Below are 27,569 nucleotides of genomic sequence, written 5' to 3'. Positions count from 1 at the left end.
ACCATACTCGTGTCACTTTTCTGGTTTGATTTTTAGTCTATTTAATCATTTTAAACCTCCGCCTGAAAAAAAGCTTTATAGACTTAATTGTATTTAATTACATTTAAAATATCCAATTCCGAGCGAAGTTCTCCCAAATATGTTCACTTCCCACATTCGGTCCGAAATCCACCCTAGCCATTGATCTTTGTTCATCCAATGGTCGCGGGTCGATGTTACCTATTTTAAGATGTAGTGGGTCCCATGACTTCTGCCATTTTTGTGGCACGTCACCATACTCTCATCACTTTTTTGGTTTGATTTTTAGTCTATTTAATCATTTTAAAATTCTGCCCGAAAAAGAGATTTTTAGAATTAATTATATTTAATTAAATTTAAAATGTCCAATTCCAGGCAAAGTTCTCAGAAAGGTGTTCGCTTCCCACATTCGAGCCGAAATCCACCCTAGCCGTTGATCTTTGTTCATCCAACGGTCGATGGTACCTATTTTTTGATGAAGTGGGTCCCACGACTTCTGCCATTTTTTCTGGCACGTCACCATACTCGTTACTTTTCTGGTCTATTTTTAAAGTCTACTAAATCATTTTAAAATTCCTCCCGAAAAAGAGATTTATAGTCTATAGAGTCATAGACTATAAGTATTAAGTATAGACTTTCACTTAATTGTATTTAATTAAATTTAAAATGTTCAATTCCAGGCATTGGGCAATAGTTTGAGATAACTATTAAAAATAATGTTAATATTATTTGTAAAAATTTTAAATTCAAAAATAGTATTAAACATGAAACTTAGTTTCTAGAATAAAACAAATAACTAAATAAAAATATAAAATTTTGATCTGTAATTTGAAAGGTAAAAGTTTAATATTAAAAAGAAAACATTCAATATTAAATCTAAAATATTAATTTAACGTATAACAAAATGAAAATATGTTTATGATATATCATTTTCAAAAATAGTTTAAAAATATATATATAATTTCAACATAAATTTAGTCCATTAATTTAAAAAAATGTGCAACTGCAGTCCTCAACCTGTTAAGGCAAGAAAATTTGGAAAGTACAAATGCCAAGGTGGCGATTAATTGTTGCGCAAGGAGTTGTCTACGACATGCCACACGATAGGAGGAAGGGGAGGATTGCAGGAAATCTTTTTCCTGATCTCATGGCATTAATGTCTTATTGTGTACATTCATTACCTGGCCTATAAGAGTTAAGACGAAGGCAAATTTTTTTACCTTTTCATCTGTGTACCACTTTTTGCTTTGAAGCAGCTGCAAGTGCAGAACAAATCTGTAGTTCATAGTTCATAGAATCATACCTTCTGTAAGACAATGGAGGCCAATTTCACACTTCGAACAGACAAGAAGTTGGTGCCCTTTTTGGGCAAAGTATCTGATAAACGAATGCAAGGACTATTCAGGTTTAAGGAGGAGAAGTTGTGGGCGGCAGCTCGATTGATGCTTGCGGAGGAGGTGGTACATATTAGTCACCGGTATCGAACTAACATGGAGGTTTACTCTCTGATTATGGCGTGGGCCTGTGAATTCGAATCGGAGCTGGAAAAGGTAAAACTCACATTGGTCAAATTGATTGATGGGGAGTTTTTGATTAACTTGGATTTAATCTTGGAGTGGGTGGTGCCGGGAGTTGGCATTCAAATTATGGAAGGGGATGACCAGGAGGAATTGCTTCCTTTTATTCATGTCCCAGAGGATGAAATCAAATACCAGTGCCGTGAACGAGCCCGAGTGGGGTGGGAAGCGATGAAACTCTTTGTTAAATTAATGAGGGTGGATGAAGTCCTGAATGCTTTGCATGTGGTGGCAAGGATGGAGGTTAATAGGGCATTGAGAGATAGGGCTAAAGAAGGAAGGGCCATACAGCTACTGGCAATCTTGGAGGGTGACCTCGACTTCGGGTTCCTAAACTGCATTCCAAAAATGAAAGCTGAAGCGGCAAAAGGAAAGCCAAAGCATCGACCTCTGAGGAGGGAAGGGACTGGGAGGACCAGGGGGATAGTGAGACTGAGTGAGCGGCCTATCGGCAATGAACTAGTTTTTTTGTCTGCTTGATATAAGCTATAGACAAATTTTGTATCTTGAAACGTTTCAATTGATTGAATGAAAAAACCTTGACCGATAAACTTTTGTATCTTGCAACTTTTGAAATTTTGTATTTTGAATGAATATATAGTAATAGTATATATTTATAAAATTATAATCAACCATAATCAATGTACAAATAATTAATGGAACGAATTGATTTTTTTTTTTTTATAGCATTACATAGAAAGATCACAGTATTAAATTTATTTCCATTGTTTAACAAATAATTGAAATAACGTAGCCGGTAGCTCATATACAAAAAGCATTTGAAAGAAATTAATTAATAAAAATGAAATAGAATTATAGAAAGCATTTTTATATCCATAAGAATGTAAGAGGCAAAGTGAAACAAACTAGAATTGTCGTCTCCGAGGAAGTCTTCCTTAAAAACCTTCCTTAATAGCATTAGCATATCCACCTTGTCTCCTCCCAAGTCCAGAAGAGAAGCTAAGAAGCGGGATGTAAGGTCCATGTTAACATGGTACCTATTTTCGTTTCGCAGAAATTCTCTGCCCAGCACCATCCGCACAACTTCATTGGTGAACGACCCAACCTCCTTGCAGATTGATTGGAGGGTTGGGTCTCTAACGGAGCCTAGAAAGGCCCTCTGGTCCTCTGTAGAAATGCTTCTCAAGCGGATGGGAGTGTCCATCTTGAGAAAACAGATTAACAAATTAAACAACCTGAGCAGTGAGCCTATAAACCTAAAATATCGTGAGCTCTGATGATTTATCTACTAAATGGAAAAGACTAACTGAAGATGAAAGAAGCAGAGTTCATATATAAATTGTTGAAGCTCTTGATTGTAATAATTACTTCTTTAACAGTATTAGCTGCTATAATTTTTTTTAAATCTTTCGTATCTCTGCAAATCTTTCCCATAAATGCACGAGTGTGCGAAATTGGAAACAGCTATGAACTAGTACCAAATTGGCAAGTATCACATTGGAAGTCATGGGGACAAAGTGGATTTCCGTAAGTGAAAAGATATATATTAAATGAACGAAATTATGGATCATGATTCGTGACATTTGATACGTGTCTATTGAATCCAATTCCATTCGAGGCACTTTTTGGTGAGCTATGTTCTCTTCAGAAAATTGGGCCGAAATAAAACTTCAACCATTGATATACGATCATCAAACGATTTAAAATCATTGATAGATTTTAGGTATGTGTCACCCTTTACGTGTCAAAGAGGTCGTGCTTATTGATACATCATGCAGAGTCCGGACTCAATGTATTATGTGATGTGATGTACTAATGTGATGTGATGTGCCTTGTCTATTAATGGCAATGAATTTATGAAATCGCCAATGAATTATATATTATACCATAAATAACAAAATATTCGTCAAAAAATTTAAATAATTTTCAAGCGGTGGATAAAAATTGCCAATACATTTAAATAATTTTCAAACGGTGGATAAAAATCGCCAATACATTTAAATAATTTTTCCTTCGGAGTAAAAATTTTCGCTCATACAATTATATATTTGTTCCTTTTAACAATAATTATTCGCCTCTCACAATAAATATTTTCCCCATAGAACAAGGTATTATTCGCCAGAAATTTATGGCATTTTCACACACTAGAAAAAAAATCGCCAATACAAAATAATTTTTTCGTCATTTAAATTTTTTTTTTTGCCATCGATATGAAAATTTCCCCTCGAAAATAATGTCTGATTCACCAGGATTTTACACAGTTGCCCGGGGGGGGGGGGGGGGGGTTCTTAAAGTTATCACTGCACATACGGTAGCTCCACTACATCATCCTCCCACTCCTCATAGTCTCAGTATGACCTCCATATCACACTATCTATCTCATCAATAACCCGATGCCAATACTCCAATCTCCTAATCCATGGTTGTGACGTAATCATATCATACAAATGTACATAACTGCGCCCATGTCTCCTGCCTCTGAAATGTGTCAGTCGTGTAATCAACATATGCTCATATGCCCATACGTGCAACAAGGTCACTCTGCATCCTAATTCTGCTAATCTGTGATACACAAACTGATGCAGCTCATAATACAAGTGTGCCAGTAGGCACGTTCCCCATGCAAACCTAGTGTGCTCTATCACCAATGTCTCCAAAGTCCTCCCATAGCCAACCCTCGTGTCACCCTATCCAGACATAGGAACCCACTAATCACTCCTGTCAGCTCTACTGGTAGTGCCAATCCTGTCGCGGTCATAGTGTCCCAAGCCACATGTCTAACCCTCATCTCCAGTCTTGGATCCTAAAACACTCATCTCAATGCATCCCTATCTCCGTCTTGATCGTAAGGAACCAACTCCCTATCAATCAGTATCTACAGTATCCTGTATACATCCTCCAAGGTGACTGTCATCTCACCCATCGACAAATGAAAAGTGCATGTCTCTAAGTGTCATCTCTCAGCTAATGCAGTTAACAATCCCATGTTTTCCCGAAACTCAGGCACATACAAAATATGTCACAATCCCATGGCCTCAACTACTGCTCTATCCTCGAATGTTAGCTCTACTCGTAAACTTTGAGTCGAAGGGAATCTCTCCCATGACTCCAACATCGATAGGTCCTCCTGCAGTCAAGTAAATCAACTATGTCAATCCTAGTGGTACTCCCTATTCATCACAAAGTGCTGCTCTTTTATCCTAGTGGTACTCCTTGTTCATCACAAAGTACTACTTCTTATCCTAGTGGCATTCCTTGTTCATCGCAAAGTGCTGCTCTTTGTACTACTCCCTTTTCATCACAAAGCACTGCTTTCTATCCTAGTAGCATTCTGTGTTCATCACAAAGTGTTGTTGTTTTTAGTACTCCCTGTTCATCACATGGTGCTTTGGTTCCAACGAGGACCAAAGTGCCACACCCTGGTCCTACACTATTTTGGGAATGAAATAAGGGGCCATGCAGTGTATGATATGAAAATGAAGATATATTTGCATGATGAAGGAATAATCAAGAGTTAATTAGGCATTGAGGGACACACACTAAGGTGAGGGCCCAAAATGTGGACTAAATTGTAATGGAGTAAATTTTAGGACACTACAAGTAGATATAAGGATAACAACTTCTACCCACTTTGTAAAGTAATATTTAGTTGTTATGATGAATTTTTACCCTTTATAAGAAGGGTGAGATATCTTTCCAATAATATGTAGATCCCATGTTGCGAATGACCAAGGAGAGCTTAAAGTGCAGAGCTCCTTTGTATGAGCTCAAATGAGATTGTTATGTTGCTAATGTTGAGGGAAATTATTGACAAAATAAAAGGGATCTTATTTCATTGTTTTCTAATAATATCCCATGTGTATTAGTTTATGTAATGAACACCAGAGCATCCATCCCTAGAGCCTAGATGAGATTCTTGAAAGGCAAGGGGTATTTTATCCCTAACAAGACATTGAAAAAGAAGACCATTATAATATTTTCTATAAAGTACATTAGACAAGATGGTATAGGGAGTTGTAAGATTTCATATCCATAAACAATATTCTTACTATAATTATCAAGAAAGTTCCTATTCTTAAAATAGTTGTAGATATGTGAATATTACAACATTGAGCCCATGTGTGAACACATGTGACTATCAAGTTAAATCTTGTTTAAGACAACATGATATTGAAAACAACACGAATATCTCCCTTAAGGAGAGTACTACTATCTTCAGGATGATGCATAGACAAGTTCTCACCATCGCTATATAGATGGATTTTCTCATTGGAACTCGCAACGAACTCACCAAAGTATTTTTTTCTATTCAATTGATATGATAATCAATGTTTATGGTGATAAGAAGGCAGATTAGATTAGACACCTAAGAATTCTTCTAGAGCTTCCTTTGAAAATATAGTAAGAGCTCATATCTATTATAAAAACCTCTATCTAGGTTTCTAAAAATTGGTTTTTGATGAAGTACTAAAAAAAAATCTTACTAATGTAGGGATAGGTATTAACATCAAGCACATGAGTCAAATAGGTTGAAAATTGTAATATCTTTCTTGTTAGACCATAAAACTAATAATACTATAGAATGGAAAGTAGTGGCACAAGGTTCAAATATTATTATAAGGTCCTCTCTTAATTTAATTGGGAATGGTCAATAAACTCTCTAAGAAATTAAAATATTATTTAAGATGGCTCATTTTTTTGGCCATCCAAGGAGTGGGGTCCATGCCTTTGACAGTGAAAATTGGTGATCATTTGATTTTCTTAGGATGGAAATGATGGACTCTAATATCTATTAAACATATACGTATCTATAGTCTATGTCAATTCATTTCTATGCACTCATTCCATGGACTTCATAAATTATTCTTTGCTATTGGTTCTCATTGTCATCACATTAGATATTAGTAGAGATCCTAAAGTGGGGGCTCTGATTACCAATGAAATTATCATTTGTATTTTCTCCCAAAATTTTCAAGGTACCCTGAGCATGATCTAACATCTCTTGGCCTTGAATGGAGTAGAAATGATAAGGGCCCTATGTTCTTGGAGGTCCATTTTAGTGGATGTTATTGTAAAATTTGAACATATTGGTGTTACACCCTAGTCATCATTATCAAATTTGCACGCTTTTCTTATTTATGTTGGAATTTATAGTGGGAAAATTTGTTGTTGTTGTCTATGAGGGATGTTCCTCTTGCACCTATAGCCATGATACCCTTAAAAGACATTGATCTTGCTAAAAATGAACTATTAGAGATGACAAAAAAGTAAAATTATTTTCCATTTTCCAAGTGGCAAAGAAATAATTACAAATGGTAAATGTCGAGTCAAAGTAAATACCGAGTACATTGACACTATAGGTTCTTTTGATTTTTCTTTCACAAAAGTGGACTGAATTAAACTCTTCAAAGATTTCTCTTTCCATATTAAAATTAAAGTCAAGGTCATAATTGTTTTTAATATAAATCTAGGTCATCAAGATGAACAATAACAATCATTCACCATGTAGTTGTGTTAGAGATCCCGCACACAACAATTAATCTACAAATTCTGAGTATAGTGAAAATGAATGATAGATATATCTTTCATCGTCTTACATCCCTTTTCCAATAGGTTTAGTTGTTGGTCTAGGTATTGAGCTTGTTCAACTTCATAGAGGGAGTTCCTTTGATGTAACTAATTAAATTTGCAAAAAAAAAAATACCCATGATCTCAAAATACTCCCAATATTAATCCCTTACAACATGATCTTATACGTACAAACTCCATAAAAAAATTAAATTATAAAGTTCTTTATTACATAATTAAACACAAGCAATAATTTGCAAAATAAATAGCCTATAATTCATTGAAGCAATTTACTTCATGGTTCTTACTTCTAGGAAAATTGTCGATTAATGAAAACCAACTAGAATGGTTTGCTACAAAAAAATAAACACAAACAAATTTTATTGATTTTAATAGATAAAACCATTACATCATACCTTTAATAAATAGAGGTTGAGAAAAAAACTAAAAACATCTAGAACAACAATGAAGGACAAAGAGGAGCCTATAAAAGTCTAAAAACCTATCAAAGAAATGCTAGAGGGATAGTGGAAAAAGTACATAGGAATCTATAGACAATATTTAGTTAGTAATGGATAGAATAGTGCAAAAATTAATAGTATTCTTCCAAAATTCCTCATAATTGATTCAATATTTATCATTCCCAAAGTTTGTCTTAAATGTTCAAAATTCTCTTCTACTAAAGCCTTAGTAAATATATTTGCTAATTGATCTTTAGACCTACAAAAGTCCAAATAAATTTATCTATTGCTCACCAGTTCTTTGATAAAATGATATTGTGTATCAATAAGCTTTCTACTCTTGAAATAGATCTATCAATATTTATTTCATCCAAATAGCTTCTCATGATACTGATGTGGCTACAACATATTTCACTTCAACTAATGAAAGAATGACTATGGGTTGCTTCTTTGATGACTATGAGACTAAATGTATTTTAAAATGAAAAAGATATAGAGAAGTACTCTTTCTATCACCAATTCTACCTACAAAATCACTATCAATATAGCCTATCAAACAAAAACCAGTAGTTGTAGATTATAAAATCCCATATCCTTGTGTTCTTGTCATATTTTATTATTCTCTTTCCAGCTTGCCAATGCAAACTTCTTTTTTTTAACTCCATGAATATTGAGATTGGAACAAATGCATGCAATAAATTTGGCCTTATAGCTATAAGATACATCAAGATCCCAACTAATCTTTTGGATATTATAATTTTCACTTTAGATCCTTTTTCTTCTTTAACAATTTCAGTTCTTGTAGCAACTAGTGTAGGTGTTATATTACAATTCATCATTTTAAACCTTCTTAGAATATCTTTTGCATATTTAGATTGACAAATGAAAATTCCCTTAACTAATTGAACTACTTTAACGCCCGAAAAATAACTCATCAATCCTAAATCTATCATCTCAAATTCTTTCTTTATAGCTAATTTGAATATGTCTACACAAAAATTTCTAGTGAAAATTACACATAAATAGATGATCAAAATAAACTTCTTTATTGATATTTGTGTACAATGTCGGCTCGTTATTGCTTCTGTTAAATCCATTCTTTATCATGTATGAATCAATCTTGTGATACAATGCTCTTGGTGCTTACTTTAGACCATAGAGAGCCTTCTTCAATCTATATACTGATGAATGCTAAGAGGGGGGGATGAATTAATATACCAAAAAATACTGAACTCAAACAGTTAAACAGTTTAGCAATAAACTGGTATAACACTTTTACTAACAAACCGGTTAATGCAAATACAAACCAAACAACAAATAAAGCATTCACCCATAGGAGCACAATCACCATAACACAAGAGGTTTTGACATGGAAACCCAAATGGGAAAAACCATGGTGAGATGAAACTCACAAGTAACTATGCAGAATAGTAACCAGACTGGTTAAGGTCATACAATGTTCTTCACCAGAACAAATCCTGTTAGGAATCTCAATATCTCTGTTAGGAGATAAGTCCAATTAAAGACTAACTTGTGAGAGGGTTTCAGATCCACAGTTGTGAACCACCCTGTTAGAGGACTTACAAAGGCTTTGCCAAGCCTACTCGGTTAAGGGTTTCAGACTTGTCGAAGATGTAAGTAATCAACAAGTGAGTGATCTAAATACTAGCACAATATGCTTGGTTAGATCCTTGATAGCTCTTTGTTAATGCATTTCAGCATTACTTCAGTCTTCAATATCTCCAAACTCTGTTTGTTCACACAGACCTAATCTTCTCTTCTATGATTGCACATACAGAATCCTCATCAATCACTATAAACCCTAGCATCTACTAAAACCCTAGACATGATGTCCTTATAAAGGAATCTGATTTCATGTCGGTCCAGGATTACATTGCAAGTTCCTAGGTTCAGTGCATCTGGACACATTTGGTAACATGGCACAGAATCACCGCCAAAGTGTCGGTGGATGATAACTCATCACAAAAATACTGGTTGGTAACTCATCACAGAGTAATACTGGTTCATGCATTTACCGATTACTGGTTCACACATTTTACCAATTTTTGGTTTGTCAAAATGAAGACTAGAAAAAATGATAACAACCACTTTTTTCCTTCGTACCACTTTGGGATCCTCGAACTGCTTGAGGTCTTCATACCACTTTGGGTCCTTGTACCGCTTGAGATCGGTAAACACTTTCTACAAAACACCGATAGTCTAAAGACTATAATACATAATACCAGTTGGAACAAATATCAGTTGAGCATAACTCATACATGCAAAAAGTGATCTCAAAGCAAGTGTGTGTCCATCAATGACAATCACAACATCATCATCAAAAATGTCAACAATCTCCCCCTTTGGCATTGATGGCAACACTTAGAAAAATTTTCGACATCTAAGTGTTTTACAACAAAAATATGCCATAATCAAAATTACTCCCCCTAAGCATATACACTATTCCTTTTGCATAAAATACAATGTATACTACTCCCTTAAAGAGATAACATGAAAGTATACATTCATCAAAATTTTAAAATACAAAATACTACTCCCCCTTTGCCAACAATGACAAAGTATAGTAGAATAACCCCTGTTTCTCATTATAATAATTATTTATGACAATAATGAGTGAAACTTATCAAAAACCAATTTAAAATACTACATACAGGTCTTCATGTATAAATACCCTGACTCAAATAATGAGGTAGCCACCTCACTTTCTATTTGCATCTGGGATACCTGTTCTTCCATGGCATCGATTGTGCTCATCTCTTGAGTGACCGTTAAGGCATCCAAATTGAGATAGCATTTCTGAAGTATTTGTAGTCGGGGTAGTAGAACTAATTGAAGTTCCTGCAAATCTCTGGTCCGGTTGTTGATTTCCAACTCAATTCTGGCAGACTGGAGCTGAAACCGGTGAAGAGTTTGACCATATGTAGTGAAGGAATCATAGGGCATATTAAAGGTGCTTATATATGCCTGTAAATCAGATTGCAGTTATTCCTTCTAAGCAAGCACATCATCACAGAATAGATGAGGTTGGCTAATCTTACTAAGCAGTAATTTCCCCTCATCCATAGCATCTCTTATGTCCTTCTGTTCTTTCTGAAGTTCAAATTGGAGCTCATTCAGTTTCTTCACTAAGGTAGTGTTTAGTGCCTTTTGATGCTTCTTCTATGCATTAGCTTCAACAACCTCTTCCAGGCTTTGTACCTGGTCCTCCACAACTGTGCATAGAAGTTTTAGCTGGGCCAAAGAGGAATCGGTACTGGGGAGGTTGGTATCGGGAATCAAACTGGTAAGTGTATCCACCATAGTTTGAATAACTTCTTGCTCCTTTTTCCTCCTTAAAGCTTCCAGTTGCTCTTGAGCAAGCTTAATGCTTTGGAGAAGCTCCAATTCATTTATAGATTGGAGGTCAATAGGACTGGTAATGTTGGCCGGTTTGGCTTGACTACCGGTTGCCTTTGGTGTCTCCACATGTGTGCTCTTTGTTGCTTCCTTCTTTGCTTTGGCTCTTTGATTTTCCTCTTCTGCCTTCTTTTGTTCCTCTACTTCTTTCTTTTTTCTTCTCTTCATCCTTCTTCCTTTCTTCTTCCTTCTGCTTCTCTTCTTCTTTCTTCTTCTCTTCTTCCTATTTCCTCTTCTCCTCTTCCTTTTTCTTCTTCTCCTCTTCTGTTTCCTTTTCTCCTCTTCCTTTTTCTTCTTCTCCTCTTCCTGTTTCCTTTTCTCCTCTTCCTTTTTCTTCTTCTCCTCTTCTGCTTATTTCCTCTTCTCTTCCTCTTGGTTCTTTTTCTCTTTCTCTGCTTACACTTTGTCAGCCATTTCTTTGTCCTATTTTTCCTTGTCCACTCTCTCTTTATCAGCCTTTTCCTTTGCTACATCCAGAGTGACATTTTCACCATCCAAAGCATCAACGTCAATTGTGTCCATATGTTCAATAACCTGTTCTCCTTCACTATCATATACCTCATCCTGTTTTTGGTTTTCGGTTCTTGTTCAACCTTCTTGTTGGCTTCAGACACTTGGTGCAACCTCAGAGCGGTTTTGGCATGTGAATGTGTATCTTTCACCACTTCAGGGACTTTCCCTTCCAGTAACAAGAGTCTTCTTCTTCTCATGAAGAAGAGGCCTTTATATTTATCCATAACTTCATATAGCTCTGAATTTGACACATCAAGAAAATATTGTTCAAAAATTTCCTCTCTTATTTCCTGTTCCTTTTCTATGGCAATGCGCCATTTGTTATCTAAATAATTATATAAAGAATCTGGTGTAACAGATCTAATTTCTGATGGCGATCGGTCATTACTACATAGATATTGAATAACCTCCTATTCAACTTTCTCCTTTTCATTATCATTAAAATCATCAAAATGATATATTGAATCACTTAGCACTTTTCTCCTAATATTCTTGATAGTTCTTTGACAATGTGTCAATGGTTTGTAAGAGGAAATGTCTATATTTATTGGTGCTGATGATGTCATTTCATTGCTGGTTGTCTTTGTCTTCTTCCTCATTTGCCTAGTCTTTTTAGGTTACACTTCAGGTTCTGTATCCTCAGAATCTGGTGAGGCATTTTTAGTTTTCCTCTTTCTTTCAAAAACCTTGGCAGGTACAACTTCTGGTTTCTTCTTGGTCGGTGACTGCTTGGTCACTTTAGGACTTGCTGAAGTAACCAGTGTCGATACTAATGGCATTGCCTTTCCTTTCTTCACTGAGGGCTCTTCAACTAGTGTTGCCCTTTCTAAGTATGTGCTAGTTCTCTTCTTCTTTGGATCAAGAGGCAAGGCGATTAGGGTAGAGGCATACCCTTTGAGCATGTCATACATCACCTCATATCCCACGGGCTCCACTTCTTCCTTTCTGGGCTCAACTACCTCCATTATGCACTCATCTAATCTGATGGTAAAACAGATGTCCTCTTTATACTTCTTGACAATATCGCCAGATATCCTCATCCTCTGGCTCATCTTCTGTCTGAACTCATCAAAGTATTTGTTCAGGACTTCAGGATAACCGGTTCCTACCGCTTGAAGACTTCTCTGATCTGTTTGGTAACCGGTTGGTCAGCAGACCATTGAATATCACCAACTCCCAGAAAATAGCCTTGAAAGTAGAAAAACAATCCTACCAATAGTTGTCCAAATTTAAATCTTAAGGCATTGTCCTGTTTGATAGATTTTAGGTTTACCAGGAGTTCTCTCTGCATACAGGTGCATAGATCAAATGATGCATCTACCATGATCATTCTGTTGGCAGCATTAATCGCAGCAACAAAGAGAGTTAATTCTGCTGGCATAGAATGTCCGGTATCCGATCACCATGCAGGCATACTTGACCAATTCATCCTTGATGGTGTTGACAGTCATTCCCTGTATTAATGAATTTTCTTAGGGTTGGCACCTCTCCAATGTTACAGAAACCGATGACGAAATGAATCGCTTTTGGTGTGATGTCATGTGTCCACTCAAGATACATTTTGTCACCGTGCACTCTGCTTAGGATGATGTGGATGTGATCTTTTGTGAATTCTTCAAGAAAATAGACCGCATTGTGAAGTTTCTTCTTTTCCAGGATGTTGTATTCAGGCTTTATCTTCTTGTTATCCCTGCAAAATAAACCTAACTGAGAATGGATCACTAGCGATCCTAAGTCTTCAATTTTTCAATCAATATAATTTGAACTACCTTCCTCAACTATAACACCAACGGGTATCTGGGATAGGGCACTATATCTCATCTTCCTTTGTATGATATCTGCTGAATCAATAGGTGCACTTGAACTAGAGTGCGAAGTAGAAGCCATAATAAACAAAGAAACTCAAAAAATACCTTCACGAATCGAGGTTTAGGGCTTTGATACTGTAGCTAGCAACACACCACTTCGGTCACTTGGAACACTGCTTAGTTGTTCTTTACTAACAAGTTACAAATATCTTAGAATTCTTTTGCTAGATCTCAATTCACTTTGAATCACAAGATAAATCACCTTAGGTTGCTCTACACTTTGAAAATTTCTTTGCTCACAAATTGATAAGTGAAAATGACTTGAAAATCCCTTTTAAATAAATTCTTCACCTACCATAACAAATGCTCCACTATTAGGTTATAAACCCTACTTTTACCTTTTGTCGTTTCTGGTCTTTTGTCGATTGATAGGTAACACATACCGGTTAAGGTCTTTTACCAGTGTAAATCGGGGGTTAGAAACATTTCATTGATTTGTTCCCCCTAAGCCTTTTTGTAGCTTAGTTTGCCAGTTCAGAGATTTCCACACTAGGTGCAGAAACCGGTTCTTCTTGTGATACATCTTTTGGTTTCTTCTTCCATGTTGTCTTCATATCTGCTTGAACAATTTCAACATCAATCTTTCCTTCTGGAGTGACCGGTATATCATTTGATATGTTCTTTGTCATCCTACAGATATTAGTAGTGTGACCTAGTTTATTACAATGATAGCAAACCATTCCATGTGCTCTCCATGGTCCATTATTCATGTTTTCATTCTTCCTTTCACATGTTGCAGCAGTGTGGCTGCTACCATGACAAATCATACAGGTTTCTCTCCAACCAATTACAGTTTGATAGCCACCACCACCTGACTAATGGTCATAGGCATTATACCGGTTTGGATTCCAGTTTACAGAGGATTCAGGAAAAACTCCTTGACTCCTTTGAGGATATCTTCCAGTGTTGTGTATAACTGACCTGTATTCAAATTCTCTATGCCCAAACTTGTTGTATGCATAACAATTTCCATTGAATCTATTGGATCTAGGCTTATTGTTTAGAAAATAAGGAAAATTGTTGTAAGCCTTATTTCTACATACATTGGCAGTATGTCCTTCCTTGAGACAATTAAAACAAACAAGTTTGAACTTTTGCTTACCTTTATCCTTTGATGTCAGTTGCTTCTTTGATGGTACATCTTTTTCTCCAGAGGTCTCACCTTCCTCATAGCCAGAGAAACCAAGTACATAAGTATTCTTTACCGGTTTGGTTGATTCAATTTTTTGCTCTAACTTAGCAGCACTCTGATTGAATTTAGCAAGTATTTCCTTTGACTTAGTGAGTTCCTTGGAAATAGTAGCATTGGATTCCTTCAAGGTTGCATTCTCAGAAATAGCCATGCTTAGTTCACCTTGCATTTCTTCTTTTTCCACTTTACTCTCTTGGAGATGAGCAGCAAGGGCACTGATTTCTTTCTTTAGCTTGGAGATCTCATGATCTTTGTCTTTTACCAGATCTTCAGCTTTCCTCCAGTTCTTAAGCTCTTGACACATTCTAATAGTCAGTCCTTCCAGTTCCCTTCTGAGGTTAGCATTGGATTTCATTTTTTCAACTTCTTCAACTAGGGCATCCATGTCTACTTCATCAAAAGAACTATTTTTCAGTAAGCTCCATCAGTTTTTCAGCATGCTCTCTTCTTTTTACCAAAGGGGCTTTATATTTGACTTTGAGTTCATCAAAGGCTTTCTCAGTCTGAGTAAGACGATGAGTAAGCTCCCTCACAGTGTATTCCCCCATATCTCCTTCCAAGTGGTTAAACTTATAGAAAGGTTTTCTATGATACCAATTGATGAAAGGGGGGGTGAATTAGTATACCAAAAAATACTGAACTCAAACACTTAAACAATTTAGTAGTAAACCGATATAACACTTTTACTAACAAACCGAATAATGCAAATACAAACCAAACAACAAATAAGGCATTCACCCACAGGAACACAATCATGATAACACAAGAGGTTTTGATGTGGAAACCCAAATAGGAAAAACCACAGTGAGATGAAACTCAAAAGTAACTATCTGCAGAATAGTAACCAGATCGGTTAAGGTCATACAATGTTCTTCACCAGAACAGATCCTGTTAGGAATCTCAATCTCTGTTAGGAGATAAGTTCGATTAAAGACTACCTTGTGAGAGGATTTCAGATCCACAGTTGTGAACCACCTTGTTAGAGGATTTACAAAGGCTTTGCCAGGCCTACCTGGTTAAGGGTTTCAGACTTGTCGAAGATGTAAGTAATCAATAAGTGATTGATATAAATACTAGCATAGTATGCTTGGTTAGATCCTTGATAGCTCATTTTTAATGCATTTCAGCATTACTTCAGTCTTCAATATCTCCACACTCTGTTTCTTCACACAGACCTAATCTTCTCTTCTATGATCACACATACAAAAACTTTATCAATCACTGTAAACCCTAACATCTACTAAAACCCTAGACATGATGTCCTTATAAAGGAATCTGATTTCATGTTGGTCCAATAGGATTACATTGCAAGCTCCTAGGTTCAGTACATCTGGACACATTTGGTAACATGACACAGAATCACCACCAAAGTGTCAGTGGATGATAACTCATCACAAAAATACCGGTTCATACATTTACCGATTACCGGTTCACACATTTTACCAATTTCCGGTTTGTCAAAATGAAGACTGGAAAAAATGATAACAACCGCTTTGTTCCTTCGTACCGCTTTGGGATCCTCGAACCGCTTGAGGTATTCATACCACTTTGGGTCCTCATACTGCTTGAGATTGATAAACACTTTCTGCAAAACACCAATAGTCTAAAGACTATAATACAGAATACCGGTTGAGCATAACTCTTACATGCAAAAAGTGATCTCAAAGCAAGTGTGTGTCCATCAATGACAATCACAACATCTTCATCAAAAATGCCAACATATACCTTGTTTTCATGTCCATGAATTTAATAGCTTGGTGGATGTTCGACATAAAAATACTTCTTAAAAACCATTCAAAAAGGATGATTTGACATCAATGTGATAAACTTTTCATTTATTTTGTGCAGATAATACTAAAATCCTTCGAATAGTATCAAGTCTAGAAACTGGAGCAAATATTTCATTATAATTAATTCCTTGTTGTTGTGCATAACCTTTTACTACTAAAATTTCCTTATATGTTTTAATTTTACCTTTAGCATTAAATTTAGTTTTGTAAACCCATTTAACTCCTATGAAATCCTTACCTTTAGGTAAACTAACTAGCTCCCAAGTTTGATTTCTCTCAATAGACGCCATCTCATCATTCATAGCTTTGATCGCTCCTTACTAGACTTTTCAAAATATACAATATCATGAGTAAATAAAGTAAAATTTGAATGGAAATCTAAGTTACCTTCTCTTTCTTCTCTTTGCTCTTAAATCTCCTTCAAGCTTCTTGTTTTCCTTAATTTTCATGTCAAATTAGAATCATTATTTTATGTAAATTATGAGAAGAGTTTTCACCACGTTCAACATTACTTGGAGTTCTCATTGGAGTATTGGTGCTCCAATTGTGAGTGTTTTACCAATGCTTCCATCCCATGATTCTTCTTCTTTAAACTCTACATCTTTGCTAACAATCACTTTCTTTGTAATGAGATTAAACACTTTATAAGCTTTTGATTCTTCACTATATATAATAAAAATATATTTTTTGTCTCTATCATCAAGAATCTTTCTTATTTTAGATAGAACATGCATGTATGCATCATAACCATTTTTTTTGAAATGATATACACTATGCTTCTTACAAATCCAAGCTTCTTGTGGAATTTTGTCCTTGACACTTTTTGTTGGGCTTATATTTAAAATGCACACTGCACTTGATACTACGTCTACCCAATGTTCATTTTGTTAATGTTTGGCCTTCAACATGCTTCTAGCCATCTCCATGATAGTTCTATTCTTTTGTTTTTTTAAACCATTCTATTGTGTTATGCACCTTGCGATAAACTTCCTTTTGATTCCATAATTTCTACAAAAATCCAAAAATTCATTAGACATGTATTCACCTACTCTATCTATTCTCAATACCTTGATAAAATGACCAATTTTATTATCTACCATAGCTTCAAATTCCTTTAACTTTTCAAAGGCTTCAACCTTTTGCTTGACAAAATATTTCCAAGTCGTTCTGAGTTGAAATCATTAATGAATATTAGATAATAAAAATTACTTCTGAGTCATGGGGTTTGTATTGGTCCACATGAACCACTATGAACAGTTTATAGCATTGTCCTTGCTCTATATGAAACTCCTACTTGAAAACTCTCTCTATGTTGTTTGGCTAAAATGCAACTATCACAAGAACTAGTAAGTTGTTCTATTGGTGGCAATCCTTTAACCATGTGTTTCTTCTATAACAAATTAAAACCTCCAAAATACAAATGTCCATACCTTAAATGCCATAACCAAGATTGGTTTAAATACATTGTTCTCAAATTTGCTTCCTCTTCTCCTTGGATTCACTAAATTTGTAGGGGAAACATTCGATTTCTCATTATTTCCATAGTTGCAATGAGCCTATCATTCGAAGAACTTGTTACAAGTTTGTTTGTTGTTGCACCAAAAGATCGACCTATCAATGCTCGATACAACCACTAGACTTATAGAATCTACAGGAGGCTGTTAAACCATGTCGTAAATCCACGCGAGGGACGCTGGCCCACTGCCAACAATCCCCCTCCCCATGTCACTCGCAGTAGCCTGCATGATTTGAACTTGTGACCAAGCTTTGATACCACTTGTTACACACTATAGCCTTTATCTATTTGTTGTCCAACACTAAAAAAATAATGTTTTAGTTCAAGTACAAAATAAACATCAAGAATAAATCTTTTTTCAACATTTTTTGTCAAAACACTTATCATTCCTTTTCCAATTACATGCACTTTATTATCATTTCCAAGTTTTACTTTATATTTAATAGAATTATGAAGAATAGAAAACTTTTTTTTATTCTTTTTCATATGATTGCTACATCCACTATCCAAAAACCAAATATCCTTAATTCATACTTTCTAGAGGAACATAGCACGTGATAAATAAACTTTGAACATTAGATTCATCTGTATCATATTTGATAGAATGATGAAGAATACCAAACAATTTCTTATTCCCTATCATATGATTGCTACTTCCACTATCCAAAAGCCAAATATCCTTAATAAGTACTTTCTAGAGCAACATGGCACGTGAAAAATTAGATTCATTAGGAATAAATATTTTTTCAACATTTTTTGTCAAAACACTTATCTTTCCTTTTCCAATTACATCCACTTTATTATTATTTCCCAATTTTACTTCATATTTAATAGAATGACAAAGAATAACAAACAATTTCTTATTCCCGATCATATGATTACTATATCCACTATCCAAAAGCAAAATATCCTTAATTAGTACTTTCTAGAACAACATACCAAGTGATAAATAAACTTCAAAAATTAGATTCCTATGTGTAATTAGCATTTTGTTTGCTCACCTCTCCTTTCTTTCTACACTAAAATACATAATGTTCATATTTTTTGCAATAAAAAAATTGTATATTAGATTTATCAAACGTCTCTGAATGTTGCTGAAAATGATTGTTGCCACATCCTCGATTGTTGTAGTACTAATTTACTTGTTTATTCCTTTCACCTTGGTCTAAATTACTCCTTCCACCTCTACCGCGACCTCTTCCTCTAAAACTTGACCTTCCTCTTCCTGTCAGATGATTCGCGAAACTTAAGAGCATTCTTAAAAAAAAATTGATTTTATTTGTATTTATTATTTATTCTGGTGATACAGATCCCATTAATTCATCTACTGATAATTGTGCAAAATCCTTAGATTCTTCAAGTGCTACAACTATTAAATCAAATTTCCTGGGCAGACTCTTAAATATTATTTCTATAATCTTCTTATCTAACATTTCTTCTCCATTACATCTTAACTGATTCACAACATTCATAACTAGACTCATATATTGGTCTACAAACTCTGAATCGTTCATTTGTAAATTCTCAAAATTTCTCCTAAGAGTACCCTGATATGCAGTTTCTAAGATTTCCCAAGCCTTATTAGATGTTTTTGCTGCTGGAATCTTAGGAAAGATTGACTCGTCCACAACTTGCTGGATAAAACTTAAAGTTCTTGCATTATTTTTTTTGTTCTCCTTAAACTCATCTGTTATATTTCTTGTTAGTGCTAGATATGCAGCCTGATCTTTTGGTTCTCTATATCCATTTTTTACAATAGATCCCGTAATTATTGTGAACAAAATAAGGTTTTGAATTTCATTGCCCAAAAATCAGAATTTTTACCTGTGAAAATGGAGATTTGGAGCTGTGAAAGATTATTGCTTGATCTCATTGTCTACGAATTAGTCTGCTACAGGGATCTTGATCTCCTCTTGATGGTTGCAATACTGCGATCAGCTTCCTTTAAATTCAATGTCCTCCTGCTAAAACATCACTATCTCAGTTAATCAAATGCCTCGGACTTATACAAACTTCTAACCTTTGGCTCTGATACCAATTTGAAAACAGAGCGGATTGGCTTGCTACAACAAACAAAAACATAGACAGATTGTATTGACTTCGATAGATAAACGCATTACACCACACCTCTAATAAATAGAAGTCTTGACTGAAACCAAAAACTTCCAGAACAACAACGAAGGGAAGAGAGGAGCCTAAAAAAAGCTTAAAAACTGACAAATAAATGCTATAGGAATAGTGGGGAAAATATACAGAAATCTGCAGACTATATATAGTCTGTAACAGACAGAGTAGTGCAGAAATTACTAATATTATTCCAACACTTTAAACATGATAGTTATCATGGATTTCTAAGATTTCCATGTACTTCGCATGAAAATGGTTCTTCATTTCTTCATTTCGCCAGCTAATTTCATTCCACCATTCTTTCTCTCCTCTGATCTGTTCCAGAGACTTGAGATTATCAAGACCCTGTGGCAGTACTTTAACTTTCATACAGCGGAATATAGTCAAAGTCTGCAACATGGGAAGAGCACCTTCTTCGACGGAACTACACAGACTCTCCAGAGAAGGTAGCATCTATAGTTTGAGTTTGCGCAGCCTTGAAAAGCACCCTTTCCTCCCAAATTCTTCTCCCATCTCTGTGAGCAAAAGGCATTCCTCAATCTCTATTTCAATCAAATTCGATAGTCTTGCTAACCCTAATCCAGAAAGAGTGAGCAGTATTTGAGAAGATTTCATCTTTTAAGTACGTGAGATTTTGTAATTCTGGGAATAAATCAGGAGTTCCCTTTATGTGACAATTATACAGGTGGGCCCTCTCCAAACTATGCATGGCCCGCATGTCAGTGGGCAGATATGTCTGACGAACTTCGGGCATCCAAAGTAGCCAAAGTCCTTGAAGCTCCACTAGATTCCCCATTGTTTTCTCCTCAATTTGGGATTTTAAGGCTAGACGCAGATGCTTCAGACGATGGAGTTTGCATACGTCTTGCAAGGAAGCCTCCCTTGATTCTCCTCCTACTCTTACATCGCGTGAATTTCCAAACATTGTCGACTTCCACGAGTCAAGCTCTTCCAAACTAGTGAGCTGTGATATGTCGCATGAAACGAACTCCAAATCATAACAGTGGGCTAAATTGAGAGTTTGGAGACTTTTCAGCTTTTTTATCATGGACGCAATATTCTTCATAGGGGAGAAAGAAAGATCTAAAAACTGCAGTCTAATCAGCTCAAATGTTTGATGGGGGATTACCTTAATCTGGGTATTTGAAAGGTGCAGATAGAGGAGATACTTCAGTTGGTGGATGGAATTTGGCAAGAATTTGATGGGCGTGTTGCTGGGATAAAGCACCTTCAACATATTCAGCTTCTCCAGAAAGCTCTCTGGAACCTCCTCAAATGTGTTCCAGCTCAATAACAGAGTCACTAACTTCGCGCAATCAACACTTTCAGGTAGAATTCTGATACGGTTATACATCACTGATATCCTCACCGATGTTGCGCTTGCGGACTCTGGAAACTCTGCTAAACTCTGGCCTGCACGGAACAGGATATTCTGGTCGACCTCAGCGACGTGTATAGCCATATCTCTGAGCACATCGTGGATTTTCACTTTCCAAATGTGAAGGTCGTTTTCATCTTTAATTTCAATCTCAACCAAACATCGGTTCGCCAAGGTCTTGAGAAAACCGTGGCGCCCCTCCTCTCTACTTTTCACTAGGCCCTCAGCCAACCACAATTCGTATCAATTCATCCGCGTCGATTTCCTGATCTTCTCTGTAGGTGGCCAAGTACAGGAAACAAAGCCTCAGCTCATCCGATTCCAGAGCATCGTAGATGTGCTTCAGCGGCTTGAATAATTCCTTCACAATCTCTTCATGAATGCGATAAAACTCTGGATCGATCGCCTTTAGCTGCTTGAGAACATATTCCCATTCGGACAGGGTACTGCTGTGAAGATGTGGCACTGTCCGAGCAAGCGTCTTAATGGCTAGGGGATGTCCTTTACATTCCTTTGCAATGCTTCTGGCCAAGGGCTCAATCTCGCTATCCATTTTCTGATCCTCACCAGCTGGGAAGGTTCCCCTGCAGAAAAGCTCCCAACCATCTTCCTCCGACAGATGCTTCATTAAAATCATCTTGTCTGCTTTCATGCTCCTGCACACCTCTTTATCTCTGGACGTCAGTACAACTTTTATTTTATTATCAGAAGTAGAAATTCCCTATTTGGAAACATCTATTCTTTTCCACACATCCTTCAAAATGAGCAGCAGTTTCCTTTCCTTGAAAACTGTTTGCAACAGCCCTGCTGCTTTGTCAATGCTCAAATTTGGTCGCCAAGGCAATTCAATTCTCTCACAAATGCGCCTCTGGAGATCAGATATATCGGAGTCTCTGGACGCAGTAACCCAAATTACAAGCTTAAAGAAATTGACTACCTTTTCATTATTGTTGATGTGTTTAAGCAGGGACGTCTTTCCCACGCCGGGCATTCCATAGACTCCAACGACACGAACAGAATCATCTTTGAGCAGCCACGTCTCCAGCTTCTGCAGCTTCTCGTGAACAAATTTGCCAACAAGCTCGTTCTCAATGGGTTGTACCAGCGCCCCTGGAAGCTCCCCCAGCTCTCCATTCGTGGGAAAATCTGAATCCTTTGTCTTCAGATGCTTATCTATATCCGCTAGAGAATTAAGGACTTTTCGACTGGATTTTGGGGTAAGCAAACAGTGAGGGCAGCACCCACACAAGAGACGCTTTTTGTTTTGTTCGTACTGTTGAAGCACCTCTTCAGCAGATTTGACGATTCGCTCGTGTGTTGAGCCAATTCCTCACGATTCGCTTAGGCTGTCGACCTGACCCACTTAACAGAGTCTTAATATCATCTTCTATGCCTTTCACACGATCTATCTCCTCGCGGAGGCATGCGGCATTGCTACGTAAACTCCTTAGGTTCTTAACCTCTCCATACAGTTTCTTTATACCCTTGTCCGCAACTGTATTAAGTACTCAATTAAGGACGTAAGAGACGTCCATTTGCCAAATGAAAAAACAGAAATAACGAGTACTTGTTAAAACAGAGACCTGACAAAAGCACTCGATAAGTGCATGGTTTTATAAGTGGGGTTGGAGCATTTCTCTCGCTCTCTCTCTTGTATTGCCGAAGATATGTTGAGCATGCCGTGTTATGATGGTCTAAAGATGGCCCAGATCATTCTTCTTTTAACGGCATTCTTAATTATGTGGCTGGCTCTGTGGCATCTATACTATGCCCCATTTCGCATTTTCTCGTGGCATCTATGCTATGCCCGATTTCCCATGTTCTCGTACCATTCTATGGTGGGTCTAATTTTTTTTTTCCCTTATGCAGGTTCAGACCTGCGAGTACGGTTCAAGTATATGACTACACTTCTCTAATGAGAGCATTCACAAAGTAGTTTTCGCTGTTCAATACAGGGTACGAGTTTATAGGCTGATACTTCTTCGGTTAATAGCCAAAGATTAAGGGGCATCCATTATGCCAAATTCATTCGGGCCATGATCCCAGCCTCATCCCTTGTGATGTCAAAGTGTTGCACACAACAAGACTTGATCCCCAATAGGTTCATTTATAATTCATTTCGATCCAAATTTTGTTTGGAATAATTTCTCTTTTCTAGATTACATATAGAAATAGTCTAAGCATGTTCTACAAATTGGGCATATTGAAAGAGGCCATTTTATCTTACTAAGATTTGTTTACAAGTGAGATTTTCATCTACATCTCTCTACTTTGAAATATAGATGTTTAGCTTATTGAGATATCAATCACATTCTAGAAAATGAGAATGCATTTTCATGATTTGTATATGAAGTCTTTTATTGTAAAAAGAAAAGAGAATTGCACAAGTTGGGCCCATCAAAATAGGTCATTTTACATCACTAAGATTTCTTTACAAGTGGGATTTTCATCGATGTTAATTTGTGTCTCCCTACTTTCAAAGTTATATGTTTAGCTTAATAAGGTATGACTCAAATTCTAGACCATGAGAATACATTTTCATGATTTTTGTAGGAGGTCTTCTATTATCAAAGGAAGGGATTTGCATTTTTTTTTTTGTAGATTGATTTAACAAGATGTGTTTTCTTGTATTAGGGAAAAAGAATCATGAAATAGTATGAGACTAATTCTTTTAATTAAATTTTAGCTTCATTTTAATTTATTTTTTAATTTAATTTTGTATATGTATCAAAAATCTTTAGAAAAAAATTAGGCTACATTAAAGTGGAAAAAATATAGGATTAAATAATTTACATAATTGTTTCCACAAAAATAATATTCAAACTAAATGATTAATGGGTATGTGCACAAAGATGGTGGTCAGAAAAGTGGACACCACCCAAAATAGACATGGAAAAACAAGCAGCGTGTACTCAGTTATAAAATTTGAAGTCATCGCGTGCGCGCTTAGGTCCATTGTTCCCAAGCTTGGAAAAGGTAGTGCGTACGCGCTAACTTTAGGAAAAGGAGCGCGTACGCGCTACCTTTAGGAAAATGAGCGCGTACACACTAATAAGCCTTAAAGAACTGCATACATAGTACCTATCAAAAAAATTTTTTTTAAAAAAACTGGGTCTTATTTTCCCATGACAACCACGTTTTTCCTTCATTTTTTTTGCCAAACCGCGAATAGGGTGCCATATTTCTCCTCCAAACCGCGAATGGGGTGCCACATTTCTCCTCCAGATACTATGGATCAAGGTTAGTTTTTGTTAATTTTTGTCTTTCTTTCCCGTTTGTTCAATTTGTTTTATATTTTGAATTAAATTTCATTAATTTTGATTAGGTTTTTTCATTTTTTGTTTCAAAAACTAAATTCTTCTAATCCACAATAAGAACAACAAAATGCACCTCTTGAAAATCCACAAGATACACCCCCAATTCCTCCTTTTGACCACACACCTGAAACATAGGAGCAATTAATTAATCAGTTAGGGCAAAATACGTCTAAAATCAATAGACTAATTGATTAATTGAAAACATCCGAACTTGAGAATCATAAATCCCTTGCCATTAGCCTAGAAATATTATCTAGTGGGGCCATAGTTGTTTCCACACAAATTACCAAATGGGGAAACTTTAGGGATAGGTCTCGTACATACTCTGCTGATGAGTTATCATACAAGGGAGTTAAAAACAAAAAGATTAGTAAACAACAAATATGTGCCCTTTTTGTTGATCCTAAAAATGGTCATTTGTTACCTCTTAATGCAAAGAGGTTTACCATACATTGGTGTACCAGTGTGTAGATGAAGAATATTTTTTGGTAGAGGTGGTGGATGGTCTTTGATGATGCACCTTGTAATAATTATCAGGTGCCATTGTATTTTTTGAGAAAAGTATACTGTGAGTTTGTGCTCAATGTGCGGCCAAACTATTTTGACATGAGAGAGTTCCATGGCAGAGGTGGTAGCTTTGCCCAAGATAGACCTAGAGCTCGTAGGCGATTATTCCTAGAGAGTCATCGCCCCCTAGCACCCAAACCCAAGGTGCATCAGGTTGTCCCAGTAGAGCTGAAAGAGTCGATGGAGCTACAGACTCTTCAGGAAACCACAACATTGGCTGGTGCCATCATCCAGCATGGGATGTCATTAGCACACCCTATTGTACTGGATGATGAGTCATTAGTTGCTCCAGGTGGCGACATAGAGCCCATTCAGCATATGTGTGTCAGTTTCTCGGGGATAGATGATGCAACCGGTACAAATGGATCCACATCTCATTCATGCATGATTTGTGGGAGTAGATGTCAGGCCTGCACGATTGAGGATTTTATGCTGACGGATGAGTTGATGGACATGGTGTTTGGCCATCAGCAATAGACATAGGGGTGTTGATTTGAATTCATAGCATTTTATTTATTGGTCACTTTAAATTTGTAATTACATAAATAAATTCTTATTTATACATCGATTTAAATTGAGACAAATAATAAGCATTTCAAGATGCAACAGTGGTATCCTATACTCCTCCCCTAGTTACTATAGCTACAACTTCAATGCCTAAGGTATAAATTTTGTAACATGTTAAAATAGAATAGTACACTTTGAGTTCAAACTTTTTACAAGATATACTATCTTTAATGCTTGGTCCAATTTTTGGTTTGTAGGTGTTGACACGGGACCAAATGTCCTAGATTGATGACATCACACTCTCAGCGATTGATTTTGGCCTACAAGGCTATATGGTATCATATTTTGTACAATCGTTTTTATGTATGGTTTTGATGGACTATGCAAGTCATTTAATTTTAGCTTTTTTAAATTATGTTTAATATATTATCTGTACTAATATCTCATGTTAATTTTGTTAATACGCCAAACCGTGGGAAGAAAGTAATTGAACACATTTTTAGTTGTACAATTGTTTGAAAATGTTGAAATCAAGTATTAGTTGGGGTTTGTAGGTTAATTAGTGTTTTTTGTCTATTCTACATGTACAACGGTCATTGAGCTATGTGGATTTGTTGAAGGCACCTGATTCACCCATGGATCAAACTATTAAACAATCATTATCTTATCATTATTTTTTTGAATCAAACTATTAAACAATGACAATAATATTGACAAAACTAATAAGAACAACAATTCAATCATTTGGAAATCATGCAAAAACAAAAAGTTCACTTGCTTCTATGTATAAAACATTGATAGAAGTGTAGACACGGCTGGAGTGGGCCCTTCAACGACCTCAAAAACTTATTTTGAGGTCGTTGAGGCTCTTGGGAAAATAAAACTATGTCTGAGTACCCCATATGCGCTATCTTAATAACCGCATGCATGTTGTTAGTCCATAAAATGTTGGCAAGCCCAACCGTATTTTTTCTTTCTACTTTGTACTAATAAGTAGTGTGTACGCGCTTTTAAGCCACAAAAATGTTATGGCAGGGTAGCGAACTAATAGGCAGAGAGAGAGACAGAGAGAGAGAGAGGGAGAGAGGGAGGGAGGGAGGCAAGGAGAGAGAGAGAGAGAGAGAGAGAGAGAGGAGAAGGGGTATGGAGGAAGGGAGAAGAGGAGAGAGGCAGAGAGAGAGAGAGGGGAGGGAGAGGGGTCATATGGTATCCTAGGGATCCATGGATGTGTCCTAAGGGGTCATAGGACACCATATGACTCCTTAGGATACCATATGACCCAAAACAATGCATAAGAGGTCATATGGAGTCCTAAGGGGTCATAGGACACCACATGACCCCTTAGCACACCATACAACCCATAATGACACCAAATGATGTCTTGAGGGGTCATAGAACACTATATGACCTTTTAGGACACCATACGACCCATAACAACACCATATGGAGTCCTAAGGGGTTGTTGGAGACCATATGACCCCTTAGGACACCATATGACCCCTAATCACACTATATGGTGTTGTTAGGGTGTCGTTATGGGTCATAAGGTGTCTTAGGGGTCATAGGACACCATAAGACACATAACGACACCATATGGTATCGTAAGGGGTCATAGGACACTATATGACCCTTTAGAACACCATATAATGCTATTATGGGTCATATGGTGTCCTGAGGGGTCATATGGCATCCTATGACCCCTTAGGACACCACATGGTATTGTTATGGGTCGTATGATGTCTTAAGGGGTCATATGGTGTCCTAAGGGGTCATAGGACACCATATGACCTCT

The 27,569-nt window shown here is 36.4% G+C and overlaps 1 protein-coding gene across 1 annotated transcript in view; it reads right to left on the bottom strand.

Annotated features, from left to right (window-relative positions):
- LOC131063274 (probable disease resistance protein At1g61190) overlaps window positions 1-23,162 on the bottom strand; it is a 36,650-nt gene extending 13,488 nt beyond the window's left edge. Inside the window, exons 1-8 of the mRNA XM_059214096.1 lie at window positions 23,153-23,162; window positions 22,746-22,881; window positions 22,187-22,591; window positions 21,680-22,060; window positions 20,583-21,591; window positions 20,250-20,353; window positions 19,189-19,618; window positions 19,056-19,106 (exon numbers count right to left, since the gene is read on the bottom strand). Coding sequence (XP_059070079.1) covers window positions 19,056-19,106; window positions 19,189-19,618; window positions 20,250-20,353; window positions 20,583-21,591; window positions 21,680-22,060; window positions 22,187-22,591; window positions 22,746-22,881; window positions 23,153-23,162 — 2,526 coding nt within the window. The remainder of the gene's footprint in view (window positions 1-19,055; window positions 19,107-19,188; window positions 19,619-20,249; window positions 20,354-20,582; window positions 21,592-21,679; window positions 22,061-22,186; window positions 22,592-22,745; window positions 22,882-23,152) is intronic.
- Between the last annotated feature and the right edge of the window lie 4,407 nt (window positions 23,163-27,569).

This window comes from Cryptomeria japonica, chromosome 2 (genome assembly GCF_030272615.1).
Source record: "Cryptomeria japonica chromosome 2, Sugi_1.0, whole genome shotgun sequence".
NCBI classification, from domain to species: Eukaryota; Viridiplantae; Streptophyta; class Pinopsida; order Cupressales; family Cupressaceae; genus Cryptomeria; species Cryptomeria japonica.
The sequence above is the reverse complement of the archived record's forward strand: the minus strand, read 5'-3'. Positions and strand labels throughout refer to the sequence as shown.